The 14334-nt window shown below is 43.9% G+C and overlaps 1 protein-coding gene across 4 annotated transcripts in view; it reads right to left on the bottom strand.

The window, feature by feature from the left end:
* Positions 1–1055: 1055 nt before the first annotated feature.
* Positions 1056–14334, bottom strand: part of dpf1 (double PHD fingers 1) — a 36248-nt gene continuing 22969 nt past the window's right edge. For 2 of the 4 annotated variants that reach the window (XM_031860781.1, XM_031860780.1), the window contains 4 exons: positions 5643–5762; positions 3162–3274; positions 2394–2475; positions 1056–1442 (listed from right to left, as the gene is read on the bottom strand). In XM_031860781.1, the coding sequence (XP_031716641.1) occupies positions 1372–1442; positions 2394–2475; positions 3162–3274; positions 5643–5762 (386 nt within the window). In that variant the 3' untranslated portion in view covers positions 1056–1371. The remainder of the gene's footprint in view (positions 1443–2393; positions 2476–3161; positions 3275–5642; positions 5763–14334) is intronic. The other 2 variants (XM_031860782.1, XM_031860779.1) reach the window with 1 other exon arrangement.

Consider the following 14334-nt stretch of genomic DNA (forward strand, 5'->3'; position numbering starts at 1 on the left):
GGCACACACAGAGTTTAAAACACGCCCAGTTTGGCCAAAATAGTTCATATCACAAACACATTATTGCGAATTAAGTGTGCTTTCTTTTCCATTTCAATTAAAAGTCTTTAAAAACAATTCAAACAACAACATGCAAATGAAAAAAACAACAAATTAAATAAAAAAGGAATCATAAAAAAGACGGGTTTTTTTAGGCCTCAGCACGGGCCAGACAAAGTTCTGCATTGTCCACACGTCAATCCTACATTCTTAACTCACAGGTAATACGCACCACGCACCAGCAGTGTTTCAGTCTCGCGTTGGCTTCACAGTCATTGTTTCGTAGACGGGAATGGCGATTAAAGGTCAGGTAAAGGATTTGTGAGCGATGCTAAGCCTAAGTTGTAATTTTTAAATACACTGTTTGATCGGCTGATTAGAGAGCAATCCATCTCTCTCCTCTCGTCCGAGGATCACATCCGAACACGATAAAACCTTTCGGCGTCGATCCCAAAAAAATACATCACTACTTTTGTGGAAACCCCATGCAAGGAGAAAGGAGGTCAAAGATGGTCTGAGTTCCTGGCCAGATGCTCATTGTTGCATCTCAGTGAGGGGAGGGAAGTTGTTGAAGAGTGCGTGGATAGAGAATCAGTCTGAATTCTGTACAGTTCACTCCCCCTTTTTGAAACTGCACAGGGCAGCGAGCCCTGCAGACAAATAGTGGAGCAGAGTTCAGCGTCTCAGCTCTGTACAGGGTAAAAGGACAGAGGGAATAAATGAAATTTTGGTTTGGTGTATATTTCACAGTTGGCTAACACTGAAACCTACTGCTCTGTGTTTATCCAGGGTCTTCCAAGCCCTGTCCTCAGCCTAACACCTATCCGTCTTATTAATTCTCACTCACTACTTGACTGAGTTGCAGCTGAAGATCATTAGGGCTCTTCCGAGGGCCCTTAAGAGGGTTCTCGTGGAGCAGTATACCTCTGAAGTGCTCTTGGCAGGCTGGAGTGTGTGTCTCGCTAGCAAACTTATTGCCAGCTGATGAATTCCTGTTCAAGAAGGGGTGGAGGGGGGGTGGGGGGGGGGGGGGGGGGGGGCGTTCAGGTCAAGCATCAGGGCACGTGTGCGTGACCACAAAAAAGGACGGAGGTCGGTTTGCGGCTGGAGAGACGTTCAAGAATGGGTGCAGCGCTGTGGGTGCTATGTGCTCAGTCGTGTCAGAGGTCACCGGAATGGCTTGTGGAGGAGGAAGTGGCGGCGACGGAAAGATCAGAAGAGGAGGAGGGGTGGGGGGGATGGGGCGGGTCAGCTGAGGCACAGAGAAGGGGTGACGAAGAGGTGGCTTGGGAAAGGATGAAGGGCTGAGAGGATGAGGCGCAGCTCCGCGGATTAAGTGAGGGTGATGTAGGCTGAGGCCTTCTCCTTCAAGTGTCTCAGACACAGATGACAGCTCCAGCTCCCTGTACAACACACACACACACACACACACACACAGACAGGAAGTTCAATCACTGCTATTATGAAGCCGTGTGGATTAATCCCTCATTTTAGACAGAGCGTTAAGTAATACTGTAAATTAAAGCTGCATGTTAAAACACCACATGCTGTGCCTGTGGATTGCGACTGCAGGGGATTTGACAACTAGTTTGGTTTGGATTTGAGCACGGGATTTGTGACATTAATTAAACATCACAAAGTGTAGCTCTGAATGTCTGTGGACCCCGCTGTGTTACGCCTAAAGACGTTATGTACGCAAACATACGGTTACCGTGCGAGAGCTCCGTCAGGTCTCCTCTCGAGAGTAAAGCTTAAAGAACCGACGACGGCTGAATATAAAAAAGGTTTCCTGTAAATGGAAAGCGTCGCATGTGTGGGCAGAGCATGACACTGTTAGTGAGTGTTGAACACGAGTGCCACTGCTGCTGTATGTTCAGCCAAGTGACACTTTCGCCATGGAAACAGATTATCTTTTCAACTACTCATTTCCATGACAACGACGCCATCAAACATCCTAAAGCAGCCATCTTGTCTTGTGCGGCAGGCAAACGAGTTTAATTTGAGCAGATGTACCTGCTCCGTTTCTGTGACGATGGCCTCGCTATCGGGACCGTTACGGTCTTGAAAAGAGATGCAGATTCATAATGAGTCCTGCGGGTTATCTTCTTAATATATTTCCAATACTTAGAAGTCAGCACGGAGATAGTCTGACCGTTTTGACCGCAAGTTTCACGCTCCTCACTGTGATTGTCTCCCCACCCACACTGCAGACAGTTACACAATTCTGCACAAACAAAAACGCTCTCGGATGAGCTTCCTTGTGCTGTGCAGTCCTTCCAAATATAGGCTTATGAGTCCTTGAACAGTATCTCTTGGTTTTCAATGCTCGTGCTCCTCTTATTTCTCATACATACCCTCTGGTGGTTCAGACATGGGAGGGCTCAGACAGTACATGTGGTAGCCTCTGTCACAGTCGTCACAGAACAACAGCTGGTCCTGGAACAGAGGAGAATATTCACACAAGCAGATGTTATCATGTGGGATTTGAGAGGAGCAGGAGCATGAATTGAATGTGTATAGTACTTGAAGATATGAATTTGTATACTAATAAATTAAAGGGTTGAGGTGTGTTATACATTTTTTAAACTGAGAATCCAATCATCTATTTAAAAACACTCTTAACTATGTAGACTTCACTTCATAGAAATAGTTCTTTCCTCTCTCAAGGCAACAAACAATAATAACCTGCACTGTGACTTTACAGCCTGCACTACAGTTTGTGTGAATACAAATATCTGCTTCCTCTTCGGGAATATAAAATGTAAAAGGTTGACATGTATGTTTCTTTTAAAATTTTCAATGGGTGTAAATCGTTTTTCTTCCCTGTTGTATGTCAAAGCTTCACGTAATCACGTCTGTGAGCAAGACAACAGATCTAAATTAGCTCCTGGATCAATGTTAGAAAAAGTGGATTCCTTCAAGGATGAATAAAGTAAACTTGCTCCACCAATAAAAAACTGTATAAAACCTAAATTCAAGTAGTGGGTTAAAAGGTTTTCCAGTATTATATGTGTGTGTGTGTGTGTGTGTGTGTGTGAGTGTGTGTGTGTGTGAGTGTGTGTGTGTGTGTGTGCAGCCACACGTGTTCAGAGTTAACATGTATGTACAAAGTGAGAACCTACGTCGTTCTCAGAGGTGCCACACAGACTGCAGGACTTGCACTCGATGCACTGCCAGCGATAAGTCCTCACCGCAGCCGTCATGTTCACTGTGAACTGCAGACAGGACGGGTGGCCTGAGTGCACATACACACACGCACACACACACGCACACACACACGCACACACACACACAAGCACAGGCCCACACAACGTTTTTCACCATCGCTTTCTGTATTTTGAGGACATCCATCATCTACCTATTCTATCTATCTGACAGCATGTTGTCATACATGTGATTTTTCTATATTTAACGGGGGCGAACAGTGGTGTGTTACAGATGTGAAAACTATTCTGTCAGATGGCTGAAAGAATTTTTGGACATTTTGTTTCCCCCTGTATTTATATTTTGGTCATATTTATTTTTTCAGTCATCTCAGATTTTTTTTTTACCATAAGCTTACTTTTGATTTCATCTTGAGAACTTAAAAAAAGGTGTTGTCATTTCAAAAAAATCCCAGATGTGACATGAAAACGACTTGTCCTTTTCCATTGCAGGCCACTTCTGTGCCATTTAAAATATATTCTCTCCCTCTCCTTACCCCCGTTATGACAGTTGTTCCTGCTACTTGCTTGTTACATGATCACGACAATAGAAACATTGTTATGTCATCCTCGTTTCCCGAGCTCCAGTCGTCTTCTTTGTGCGTGTTTATAAAGACGAGGACCATACCATTGTTTAGCATGCTGCAGCCCATTCACTACAACTCACGTAAATCCTTTCAGTTCTGCTTTTTTATTTTTCAGAAGAAAAAAAAAAACAGGTCGAGAAAAATATGTATACAGTACATGCAATCAAGTAATAAGTTCACAAATTCTTCACCATATACACTGCAATCTATGCATGTATACAAATATACAAGCACATCCCACAAACCAAAACAAAGGGATTTATAATGGGAAAATAATAACACAACCATATTTTAGAAAGAAATCATTCTTGAACGCTACTCTGATAAGATTAACCCTTCACAACCACAATACACACTAATGGAGACCGTTCTCTCACAAACTCAGCGGGGCTCTTGCAGCACATGGGACACGGTCTCAAAAAGAAGAAATAGACAAACGGGTTTATATCACAATTGTAAAGGAGGTTGTTTCACAAGAAGCCAGGATTAAAAAGGAATGCAGCAGACAACATTCAGATTTTGTGTTTTTTTTTTGGTCAGACAAGAAGGTCAAGATTACATTTCATTGTATCCATTCATATTTTAATGCCAATCTTTGTTAGAGAACACTGTGATCAATAAGACCACTCTAAATGAAAATAAGTGCCAGAGTGTTTATGCACTTCTGACAGACCGCAGAGCAGTTGTCATCATATGTATTGCATATATTTGGAGTTGCATGCAATTTTGTTGTTGCTAAAATTGCATCTCATGTCTTTCAACTATTTGATATTCTTGGTATTCTACAAAACTTTATAAAATGCGAAATCCTGTCTCCGACTATGTTAATAGTGTTATCACTTATGATGAATGTATTATATTGCATAAAGAACAGCACTTTATTATCAGGTGTTGATGCGTTTAAAATAATGTTATGAAGCGCATTTAAGTTCCTGGCACTTTTACACCTCTCAAGCAGCAACAAGAAGTTCTTCTTGCAGAGAAGATTTTTAGCACATTTTACATTATAGCCACTGTTTTCCAAAGCATGTCATATTGTTTACGAAGTTTTTATGTGTTTTCTACCTTTCAGGCAGCCAAGGGTTTTCTACTCCCTCACAAACAGAAGGGAAATCAACTTGCAGAGAACATGCATGTAGGTTACTTAATTAAAAATTAACCTGCACTTAAAAATATTACAACATAAGTTACACAAATAAAAGCAGGAATTAATTTCATTTTTTTATGTACGGTGGCCTTCTAAGGACAATACGTCCCCAAAGTAACGCCTCTACTTACTAATTCAAATCGAACAGATACCTGGTTAGTGTTAAGTTCAGGTGATGCTACATTGTTAGCTAACATTTGTCAATTACCAATTTCAATTACTTCACCATTTGTTTTTGTATTTGCAATTTCTATGTAGAGAACCTCCCGAAGCGTTATGTATGTATTTTGTCCTTCGGGGGCCACCATCGTTAAAAACAAATCTGGGGTCAGTTTCAAGTCTTTCAAAATGGATTTTCAAATTGTAGTGACTAATGTAAAGAACACTAACTGCCTGGAAGGTGAGAAAACACCTAAAACAAATCAAAAACATAACAGCAAATGTCTATTAATAAGACTGTACATGATTTGTAGTAGATGGGCTAAAACAAAACAAAACAAAAAACACTGGTATGGTCCATCCATTGAAGCGTAACAGGAGTCGAAACTTGCATTAATGTATATAGTAAATACGAAATCTATGCTCATCAAATGGAACATTTCAAAACTGTGCATCAACAGAGGACCGCCTTCCTCCTGCCAATCATCCCCTTCAGCGGTGCCCTACCTGAGCGTCCACAGTCCGCACAGGAGATAAGGTCTTCAGGACAGCCGGTCTTCTTTGAGCCTCCGAGGCAGAAGTCGCAGTAGCCGTTGGCGATCACTGAGCCGTCCGGTGCTTTCTTGGCTGCAAGGAGAAAAAGAAAAAAGGGAGGCAGGTAAAGGAAAGAGTTGAGTTTACTCCTGCATGGGTTTTTAGCAAAGGGAGGGTGAGACGAGGTAAAATGTTGAGATGTAAAACAAAGAAGAAGAAGAGATCTGTAACTATAAGTCCCTGTTGCCAGACTGCACACCGAGCCAGCTGAGCCCAGCGCTCTGTCTATCTCTCTCTCTACTGTTTGCTTTTGTTAAAAACAAGCACCGGTGCAGGCCGGAGACAGCCTGGGACGCACCAAACCCCCGGCTCACCCAGGAAACGGGAGACGGGGGAGGCACAGAGAGGGACGCCTGCTGGAAGCCCCCGGGGTCTGGTAAATAATTTTAGGGAGATGAGGAGGAGGAGGAACTGAGGAATGGCGGGAGTATGAGTGTGTGTGTGTGTGTGTGTGTGTTTGTGTGTGTATGTGTGTGCATAGGGATTTTGTAAGGACGGACCTGCCATCCTGCTGAGCGCGGAGAGGCAAGTGCTCCACGTGAAGCCGTTTCATAATGATTATTAACAAGAGAGAAATTCCCCCTGCCTGCCTGAGTGCTGTGTCCATATGTGTGTGTATGCATTCCACGTCTGCCCCATCCCTCTGTCTGTCTGTCTGTCTGTCTCCCTGCCTGTCTTACTGCTGTTGATTGCATAATCACTTTAATGGAAGCAATCACATAACCACTGCAGACTATCTTCTATGTGCGCTTTAACGCACTGGACGGGTCCTTCACCAGTGACTCACTATGCAGGACAGAGCAACGGTGAGTACAATAGAGTGGATTATGCAGGTTCACGCTAACGCTAACACACACACACACACACACACACACACACACACACACACACACACACGCATATATGGCACGCACAGAAAGCCATTCGCTCTGCAGAGAGACAAAAAGAAAAAGGCAGACGCAGGCAGGCAGACACAGACAGTGCTGCAGGTGATTCTGCGTGCATGTGGGAGACAGAGAGAGGTCATTTAATCCATCCATTGCAGGGTGGAGTTTTGTTTGGCCGGAAGGGGAGAGAGGGGGAAAGGGGGTGAGAAGAGAAGAGGAGGAGGAGTGAGAGAGATTGGGTTTCCTCCCCGCATGGGTCTGGCTTTAATCCTCTGAGAAATATAATAATAATAAAAACTCTCTGATCAGGATGACTGACAGGTGGGGGGGGGGGAGCTGTACCTGCATGCAGAATTCAACAGGAGTGCTCTGAGCAGATAAAAAAAAATCCCCAAAAACCCAAGAGGCTGTCATCTTTACTGAGAGAAAGCAACTGCATAGCACTTTACTGCTGGGCTGTGCACTTTCATATGTGATAATGAAGGTGGAGAGACTACTGTATCTATCGAGGTAATAATGAAAAGGATTTCCACTTCTACAGATTTACTGCATTATATAATAATGAACCGAGTGGTTTGTCTTGACCGTCAGGACAAACACTGTGTTGTACCTGAAATTCACAGTGTATTATTTCAATCCTCATAATTCTCAGTAATCTCATTGTCCTGTTATAACGTGAGATCTTGCTGGAGGTTTTTTCATAGAACAAAAACACACCTGCACATCATCAGGCCTGTGTGCTGGTGAGGGTTAGGCAGAGAAGTCCCGGCCAATTTTTTCCCCCCTTTATTAAAAATCATCAGAAAGTCAGTGTGGTCTTTTAATATCATATCGCTGAAATGATAGGATGATATTGAATTCTGCATCGGAACCAGAGGAAGATTGTTATTATTATTATTATTATAGCAGAAGTAGCAGTAGCACGAATCATAGGTGAATTAGTCAAAATGAACAAAATGCAATATTACTTCATTTCTCCTGTGCAATCAGGTTAGCTGTCTGTGGGGATTTGAGCTAAACCTTATCTGCAAACTGTTTGAAGAAGTCTGGCTCCATACATACAGTAGATCGAATGATACTGGATGAGCATACAGTATATAAGTGTATTCACTTATTTTACAGTAAGAACAACACAGCCAGATGTTTGCTGAGTCTGGCAGAAGGACGTGTTTTGTAAAGCTGCAGAAACATATGTGGCGTGCAGCCCTGGAGCCAAAGCAAACACGTTTTTGTCTCCTTGTTCTGGTCAAATAAATTGCTTTTTATCTTCGCTGCTTTTATTCGGGCTCACCGCTGCTGATTGGGCCTCGCAATCCCTGGTGGGATAAACTAGACAGGCACACATGTGGAAAGCCACACACACACACACACATTCAGGCTACATTTTATCTGAGTCTGTGTGCATCCCTGTTTGCCTTTGTAGTCGTGCATGTGTGTGTGTGTGTGTGTGTGTGTGTGTGTGTGTGTGTGTGTGTGTGCGTGTGTGTGTGCTTGAAGGCCCCAGAGAGTGAATCAGCAGGTCCTGACGCATGCGAGTGAGCCGGGGCTGCCCGCTGGCCCGCCTGCATGGAGGCAAAAAAACTCCATCAATGATTAAACGCCTGCGGCCATGTTTCAGAAGCCGCCTGCAACCACAGACACGCCATCGCCGGCAAAGGGAGGGAGGGGTGAGGACAGCGAAAGAGAAAGAGAGAGAGAGAATAAAAAGGAGTGAGCTAATGAGCAAAAATAAAAGAGATATAAGCCAGGTTCTCTTTCTTCTAACCCTCTTGTTAGTTTTACCTCTGCCTCTAAATCTTTACCTCCTTCAGCCACCCTCCTCCTCCTCCTCTTCCTCTCCTGCCCGTTTCTTTTCTTGCCACCATAGCTCCCTCCTTTACCTGGCCCTCCTCTCCCTCTCCTCCCTCCCTCCCTCCTCTCCTCTTCCAATTACCAGGAGGAGTATGAGCAGAACCGCACACTTCACAGCTTTCAAGTGTTGGAGAGAGATCCTCCTGGGAATTATCCAGCAAGAGATGAATCTTCAAATGCCCCCCCCCCCCCCCCCCACACACACACACACACACACCTACCCTTCCTCAACCCTCCTCCCTCTCTGCTTATAATTTTTCTCTCCCCCCTTCTCATTTTCTGTCCCTTCCTCCTCCATGCTGCTCCTTCGTTACCTTGCGTTGTTATTTCGCTCTCTGGACCGCCTCTTGCTCCTTTTCTTCAAATGAAAGTCTTGGTTCTCACTCTTAGCAGAATAATGGTCTATACTGTATGCTCACATGTCTCACTTTATCTTATCTTGTTTCATGTGTTATTTATGTATTCAGGGATTTGATGATGCACTTCTTTTAATAAAAACTAAATGAGAATAATAATGTTTTTATGTGTACGAAAAAACAAAAGTGGAGAAAAAAAGAGAAATTTGGAGGCACATCATTTTTATTGGACAGCAAAAAATATATATTTAAATTAAGGTTTTTATATTGAGTCCAAAGTGTTTTTTAAAAGAAGAGAAACGCTTGGATTGCAAATTATATTTTCTTTGAGAGAAACATTTTATTTGGAGATTATGTGACTAATGTTGACCTCATCAGAGGAACGTTTCTCAACTGTATGTAATCAATAAAAGGAGCAAACCTCTCCTCATCCTCCTCTTCCTCTCTCCCCTCCGTCTCACTTTGACCTGGAATCAATACCACGGACTCTGGCTGCTCGATACTCTCGTCCTTTGTCCGGCCGCAGTGGAAGCCTCATCAACGTAGCGCTTCCATCCGAAAGAAATGACCTCTGCCACCACACACACGCAAACAAATCGGCCTACCTGTTGACTTCTCTCACTTTTTCTTCCATCTCACTTTTATAATTTTCTCTCTCTGCTCCTTGATGTGATAGAATGTTAAAGACATTCGCTTGAACTGATTGAGGCGACTTCTTGTTCCTTTTTCTTTATTCCCTCAACTCTATTCTATCCTGTCGTGACGATAGTCGTAAAGGTAACCGCCGCCATTCACAAAGGAGCACAAGTTGCCGTGGCTACCGTCATGGCAAAAACAAAAATACAAAACTTCATTTATCAAGGCTGAGGCTTAGATGAGGATTAACAGGCGGCAGTTGAGCATTTTTCACTTTCAGAGTGTATCTGTTCTTCACAATTACCGAAGGCAACAAACACTCCGGCACTGCAGCTGCACACGGGAGGAAAGGGTGAGGATGAGGAGGAGGCTCATAGGTGGAGGAAGAGGAGAACAAGGAAGAGGCAGAGAAGGATTTCGAGAAGGAATGGGGCAAAAAGGGAGATAGAGGAAAAAAGAGAGGAGGAGGAGGAAGAGGAGGAAGCACAAAGGGGAGAGAAGGAAGGGAAGGAGGGAAAAAAGTGTCTCCCATTGTATCGGAGCAGCGGTGTGTGAAAACACACACTCTGCACTCCTGTCGCCTCGCTGCTTAATGAGGAGAGCCTCTCAGGAGTAGTGCACGTACACACAAACACAATGAGAGCACACATGCACACACAGATGAAAAAACACCCACACGCGTACAGTAGAGCGCACACACACACACATACACTCAAAGATTTACAACCAAGCCTTTGCATAATAACTTTTGCCGTCCAGTTACGGTCCCATCCCCCATTGCTCCCTTTAACATGATGAATGAGAGTCCATGTAACCTCGTGCAGCCACACACACATACACACACACACAACTACAGTCGCAGAAATTGCAAGTATTTAATAGGAAACAATAGGATAAACAAATAAAAAGCACATACATTTCTATTCACACTGACACAAAATCCCAAATGCTCAAGAAGACATCTTCAGGTTTTTTTTTATGCAGACAAGGAGGCAGAGATGCAGTGAGATGGAAAGCGTCAGTCACAGATGAAAAGTCACCGGCTTCCTTTCTCTCTCTCTCTTTCTCTTCCCATCTTCATCCTCTCACTCTTGCACCCATCCTCTTCCTCTTTGCACTTTCATGCGTTCTCATTATTGCTGCTGCTCTCTCTGCCTCTGATTCGATCTCTTCTCTGCGCTTCATTGTGCTTCATCTCTTCGCTTCCCTTTCCCTTATTCGGTATCCATCTATTTTTTTCTTCCCTCTGCTTTACTCTCAGAAAGGAAATTGGAACTCTTTCCTGCAATCCATCTGTTGTCACACTAATGCCTGCACCAGTGCTCTCTTTTCCCTCTGTTTCTCCCCCCATTTCTGCTGCTTTTCCATCCCTGCACCCTCCAAACCACCCCACCCCTCACCCTAACACACACACACACACACACACACACAAACACACACACACACACAAGTACTACTTTCACTCATGTCCAGTCAGCAGGTTGCGTAACTCCCAGTGCATTGTGGGTCTGGATGCATGCATTTGTATGTGTGTGTGTGTGTGTGTGTGTGTGTGTGTGTGTGTGTGTGTGTGCAATGTGAGCTTGTGTTCAGAGATGACATTGCAAAGTAAAGAGGACAGAGGCAGTTTTGGTGCATAATAAAACTTGATCTATGGCTGCTTTGTAATCACACTGACCCGCAGAAACAGAGACACACACACTTGCACACACACAGTACGTCAGGCTCTGCAGTCTGCAGATATGTGCACATTTAGCCAATAGACAAGCATGCCAATATGTCACAAACGAACACAAAGACACACCAACTCCCCCATGAATCATGCATTTAAAGAAATCACACATAGACACAAATATACACACTTTTTGTGCATTCGCGTGCACATACTTTGTGCACATGTACTCACATTTGCACACACTTAAAAAGAGCCACTTAGCCAGTGCAGGCGTGTGTCCCTGTCGATGAAGAGTTAAAATGCAAATAATTAATCCTATTTTGTTCCAGGGAGAAAACCGGCCGGGAATGTGACTGTGAAATCCTGTTTGAATTGTGCCCAACCTCACATGGTCCACTATACTGTGCGTCAGCCCCGCACTGTTATGTGTCCAGAAATTACCAGCTGGCCAAAAACAAAACATGTGGAAAAACAAAGGGACATTTTTTACAAAAAAGAGCTGTTAAAAGTGAAAAGCATGCATCCCATCATTTGTGGCATTTTGGCACTGAAGCGGGGAGTTTGAGTTGGAGGTGGTGCAGATTTATTTGTGTATTCAGTCAAGGTGGCTATCGCTGCTTGTGCTAACTACTAATTAGGATTTTATTCCAAACAAACCAGAATTTTAAAAGCCAAGGTTTTCTGCAGCAGAGGATTCTTTTTTGTCAAAAAGTAAGGCGCTGTAATCTGACAGAATCCTGAAAAGTTTTCATGACTTGAATCCCCTTTGCAATATGTCAATTTGCATGTGGACATTTTTGTATTACAGTATAGAAATAATTTATGAACACACTCATCTATGAAACTGTTGCGTTGCTGATTGTTATTCCGACCTCTCCTCTCTACAGTAACCGTTACAGTCAGCCACAGACAGTACGACAACAAGCAGTCAGACAGAGACGGATGGTGTGAGGGTGGATCTGGGGGGGGGGGGTTGGTGCTGGTGGTGGGGGGGGTTGTGGTGGTGTGGGAGCATATCCAAACATGGCCAAGACAACCGACTAACACAACACAACCAGCCGGCAAGCCACAGCACCACACGTTAAGACAGAATACCAAATGAAGCAGACTCCGATATTACCCTGCCTTCACCGCTCCAACCGTCTGGGGGAATCTATATGATGAATCATGAAGAGATTCTGTTTTTTGTGTAACTCTCTGCTTCTCGCTCTGCTTCTGTCTTTGTCTGTTTTCTCTCTCTCTCTCTCTCTCTCCTCCTATTCTTTATGTTATCCTTAATGAACTCCCCCCCTCCCTCTCTTATCTCCCATACTTCAACTTCTTCCATTCTTCTCTCTCTGTCTCCTCTCTGTCTCCTCTCTGTCTCCTCTTTTCTATTCTCTCCATACATCTCCTCCCTTTCCTACTCTCTCTCTCTCTCTCTCTCTCTTTTCAATGTACATAACAGTGTGTACCACTCTTTAGGAGGGAGCCAATGGCGGTATCTATGGCAACCGGATTGCTAGGCAACAGCCGATTCTCCCTTTCCTTTCCTGCACCGCGCAGCAGCGGCAACAATCGACCAATCGAGAGCTGAGGAGGAATGCCGTGTGTGTACGTGAAAAGTTCAGAAGACAATCCAGAAAACACTGCATGCTCTCTACCTCCACACGTGTTGTGTTAAACGTGGAGAAAGAGGACGGGAACGAACGTGAAACCAATCTGTCTTTAGAAAGACGAGACAATTAGAATTGAAAATGTGTTGTGATACAGAACAGGCCTGAAGATAGAAACACTAGAAAACGTTTAAAACCTCTAAAAGGATTTTCCTGATTGTGAAACACGAAGCCAGTTGTTCCTGTTGCTGCTGTGCACACGCACACACTGGCAAATAATAGGCACTTTAGGCACACATATGTTCATTAACATACAATTACACATCTGTGCACTCCCCACTGGAGCCCATTGGAAGGAAGTTTACAAGACGACTCATTAAACAGGCCTTTTTGGGCAAATTGGAAAGCTTTGGCGTTCTCCATAAGAGCAACAAAAATCATCAGATATCTACAAAACTTTCAGAGCGTTTAAAAACAGGTTTGACTGCAATTTGAAAATGTATCACACAAACCAATTTACAACACATCAGTTCACTTTTTCCCTCTGAAAATCACACTGGTATGGAAAGTTTTGATGGCAAACATCATTCGCTGCAGAGACAGCGAGCAGACAAAGATTGGTCGCAGCAGAGAAACACATCTGTATCTGCCCAGTGACGCTGCTATAAATGGGAACGTATTGGTTAAAGCAATAAACGCCAGGGCTCATGGACTCTTACCGCACTTCAAATCAAGAGAGAAACAAGAAGATGTAGAGAGAGAAACGAGGCACTGTTGCTTATTACTGAGAGACAATAGACAGAGCGGGGAGTGGCCATTTTGGGCTCTCAGCGTTGTTCTATATTGATGTTGGTTGATCAGAATTCGTCCTTCACTCCTCTGTCTGCAGACAGCGGGAGGAGGACAGGGAGGCCATTTTGAGACACAAGGTAAAAAAAATCTGGAGAGGGGAAAAAAAAACCACAACAACTAACAATGGTGAGTGGTAGAAGAGGGATGGTGACCTTCAAAGGGCTCAATTACATGTCACACACACACACACACACACATACATACACACTCAGAGTTGGGCATGATTGCCCATACAGCACATTCACACGGCTCAGTGACACACGGAAGCACAAACAGACACACACACACACACATACACATAGACATACACACGCCAAAAGAAAAAATGCACATGCATGTGTGTGTTGTGTGTATTTTTTTTAACACACACATGCAGGCACACACACACTCAGTGCATCCCTGCTGCTCCACACTGTAGGACCGTCTGTCCGTCCAGATAAAGTGGCCTCTGAATCTCAGTTCTGATTTGAGAGGGGGGGGATTTAATGACAACTATCCTCACCCCCCTCTCCTCATTCCATTCTCCCTTCACCTCTCTCTCTCTCTCTCTCTCTCTTATTTCTCTCATCCATTCACAGTTGCTGTTCCTCTCAGTTTGTGTCCTTCTTGTAATCTATTTATCTTGTTCCTGCTATTTCACTATTCCGCTCTCTCTTTCTCATTTACCTTTCTCTCTCTCTCGCTCGCTCTCTCTCTCTCTCTCTCGCTCTCTCTCTCTCTCTCTCTCTCTCTCTCTCTCTCTCTCTCTCTCTC

The sequence above is a fragment of the Anarrhichthys ocellatus genome, unplaced genomic scaffold (assembly GCF_004355925.1).
Source record: "Anarrhichthys ocellatus isolate YVR2014 unplaced genomic scaffold, GSC_Weel_1.0 scaffold24, whole genome shotgun sequence".
Lineage (NCBI taxonomy): Eukaryota > Metazoa > Chordata > Actinopteri > Perciformes > Anarhichadidae > Anarrhichthys > Anarrhichthys ocellatus.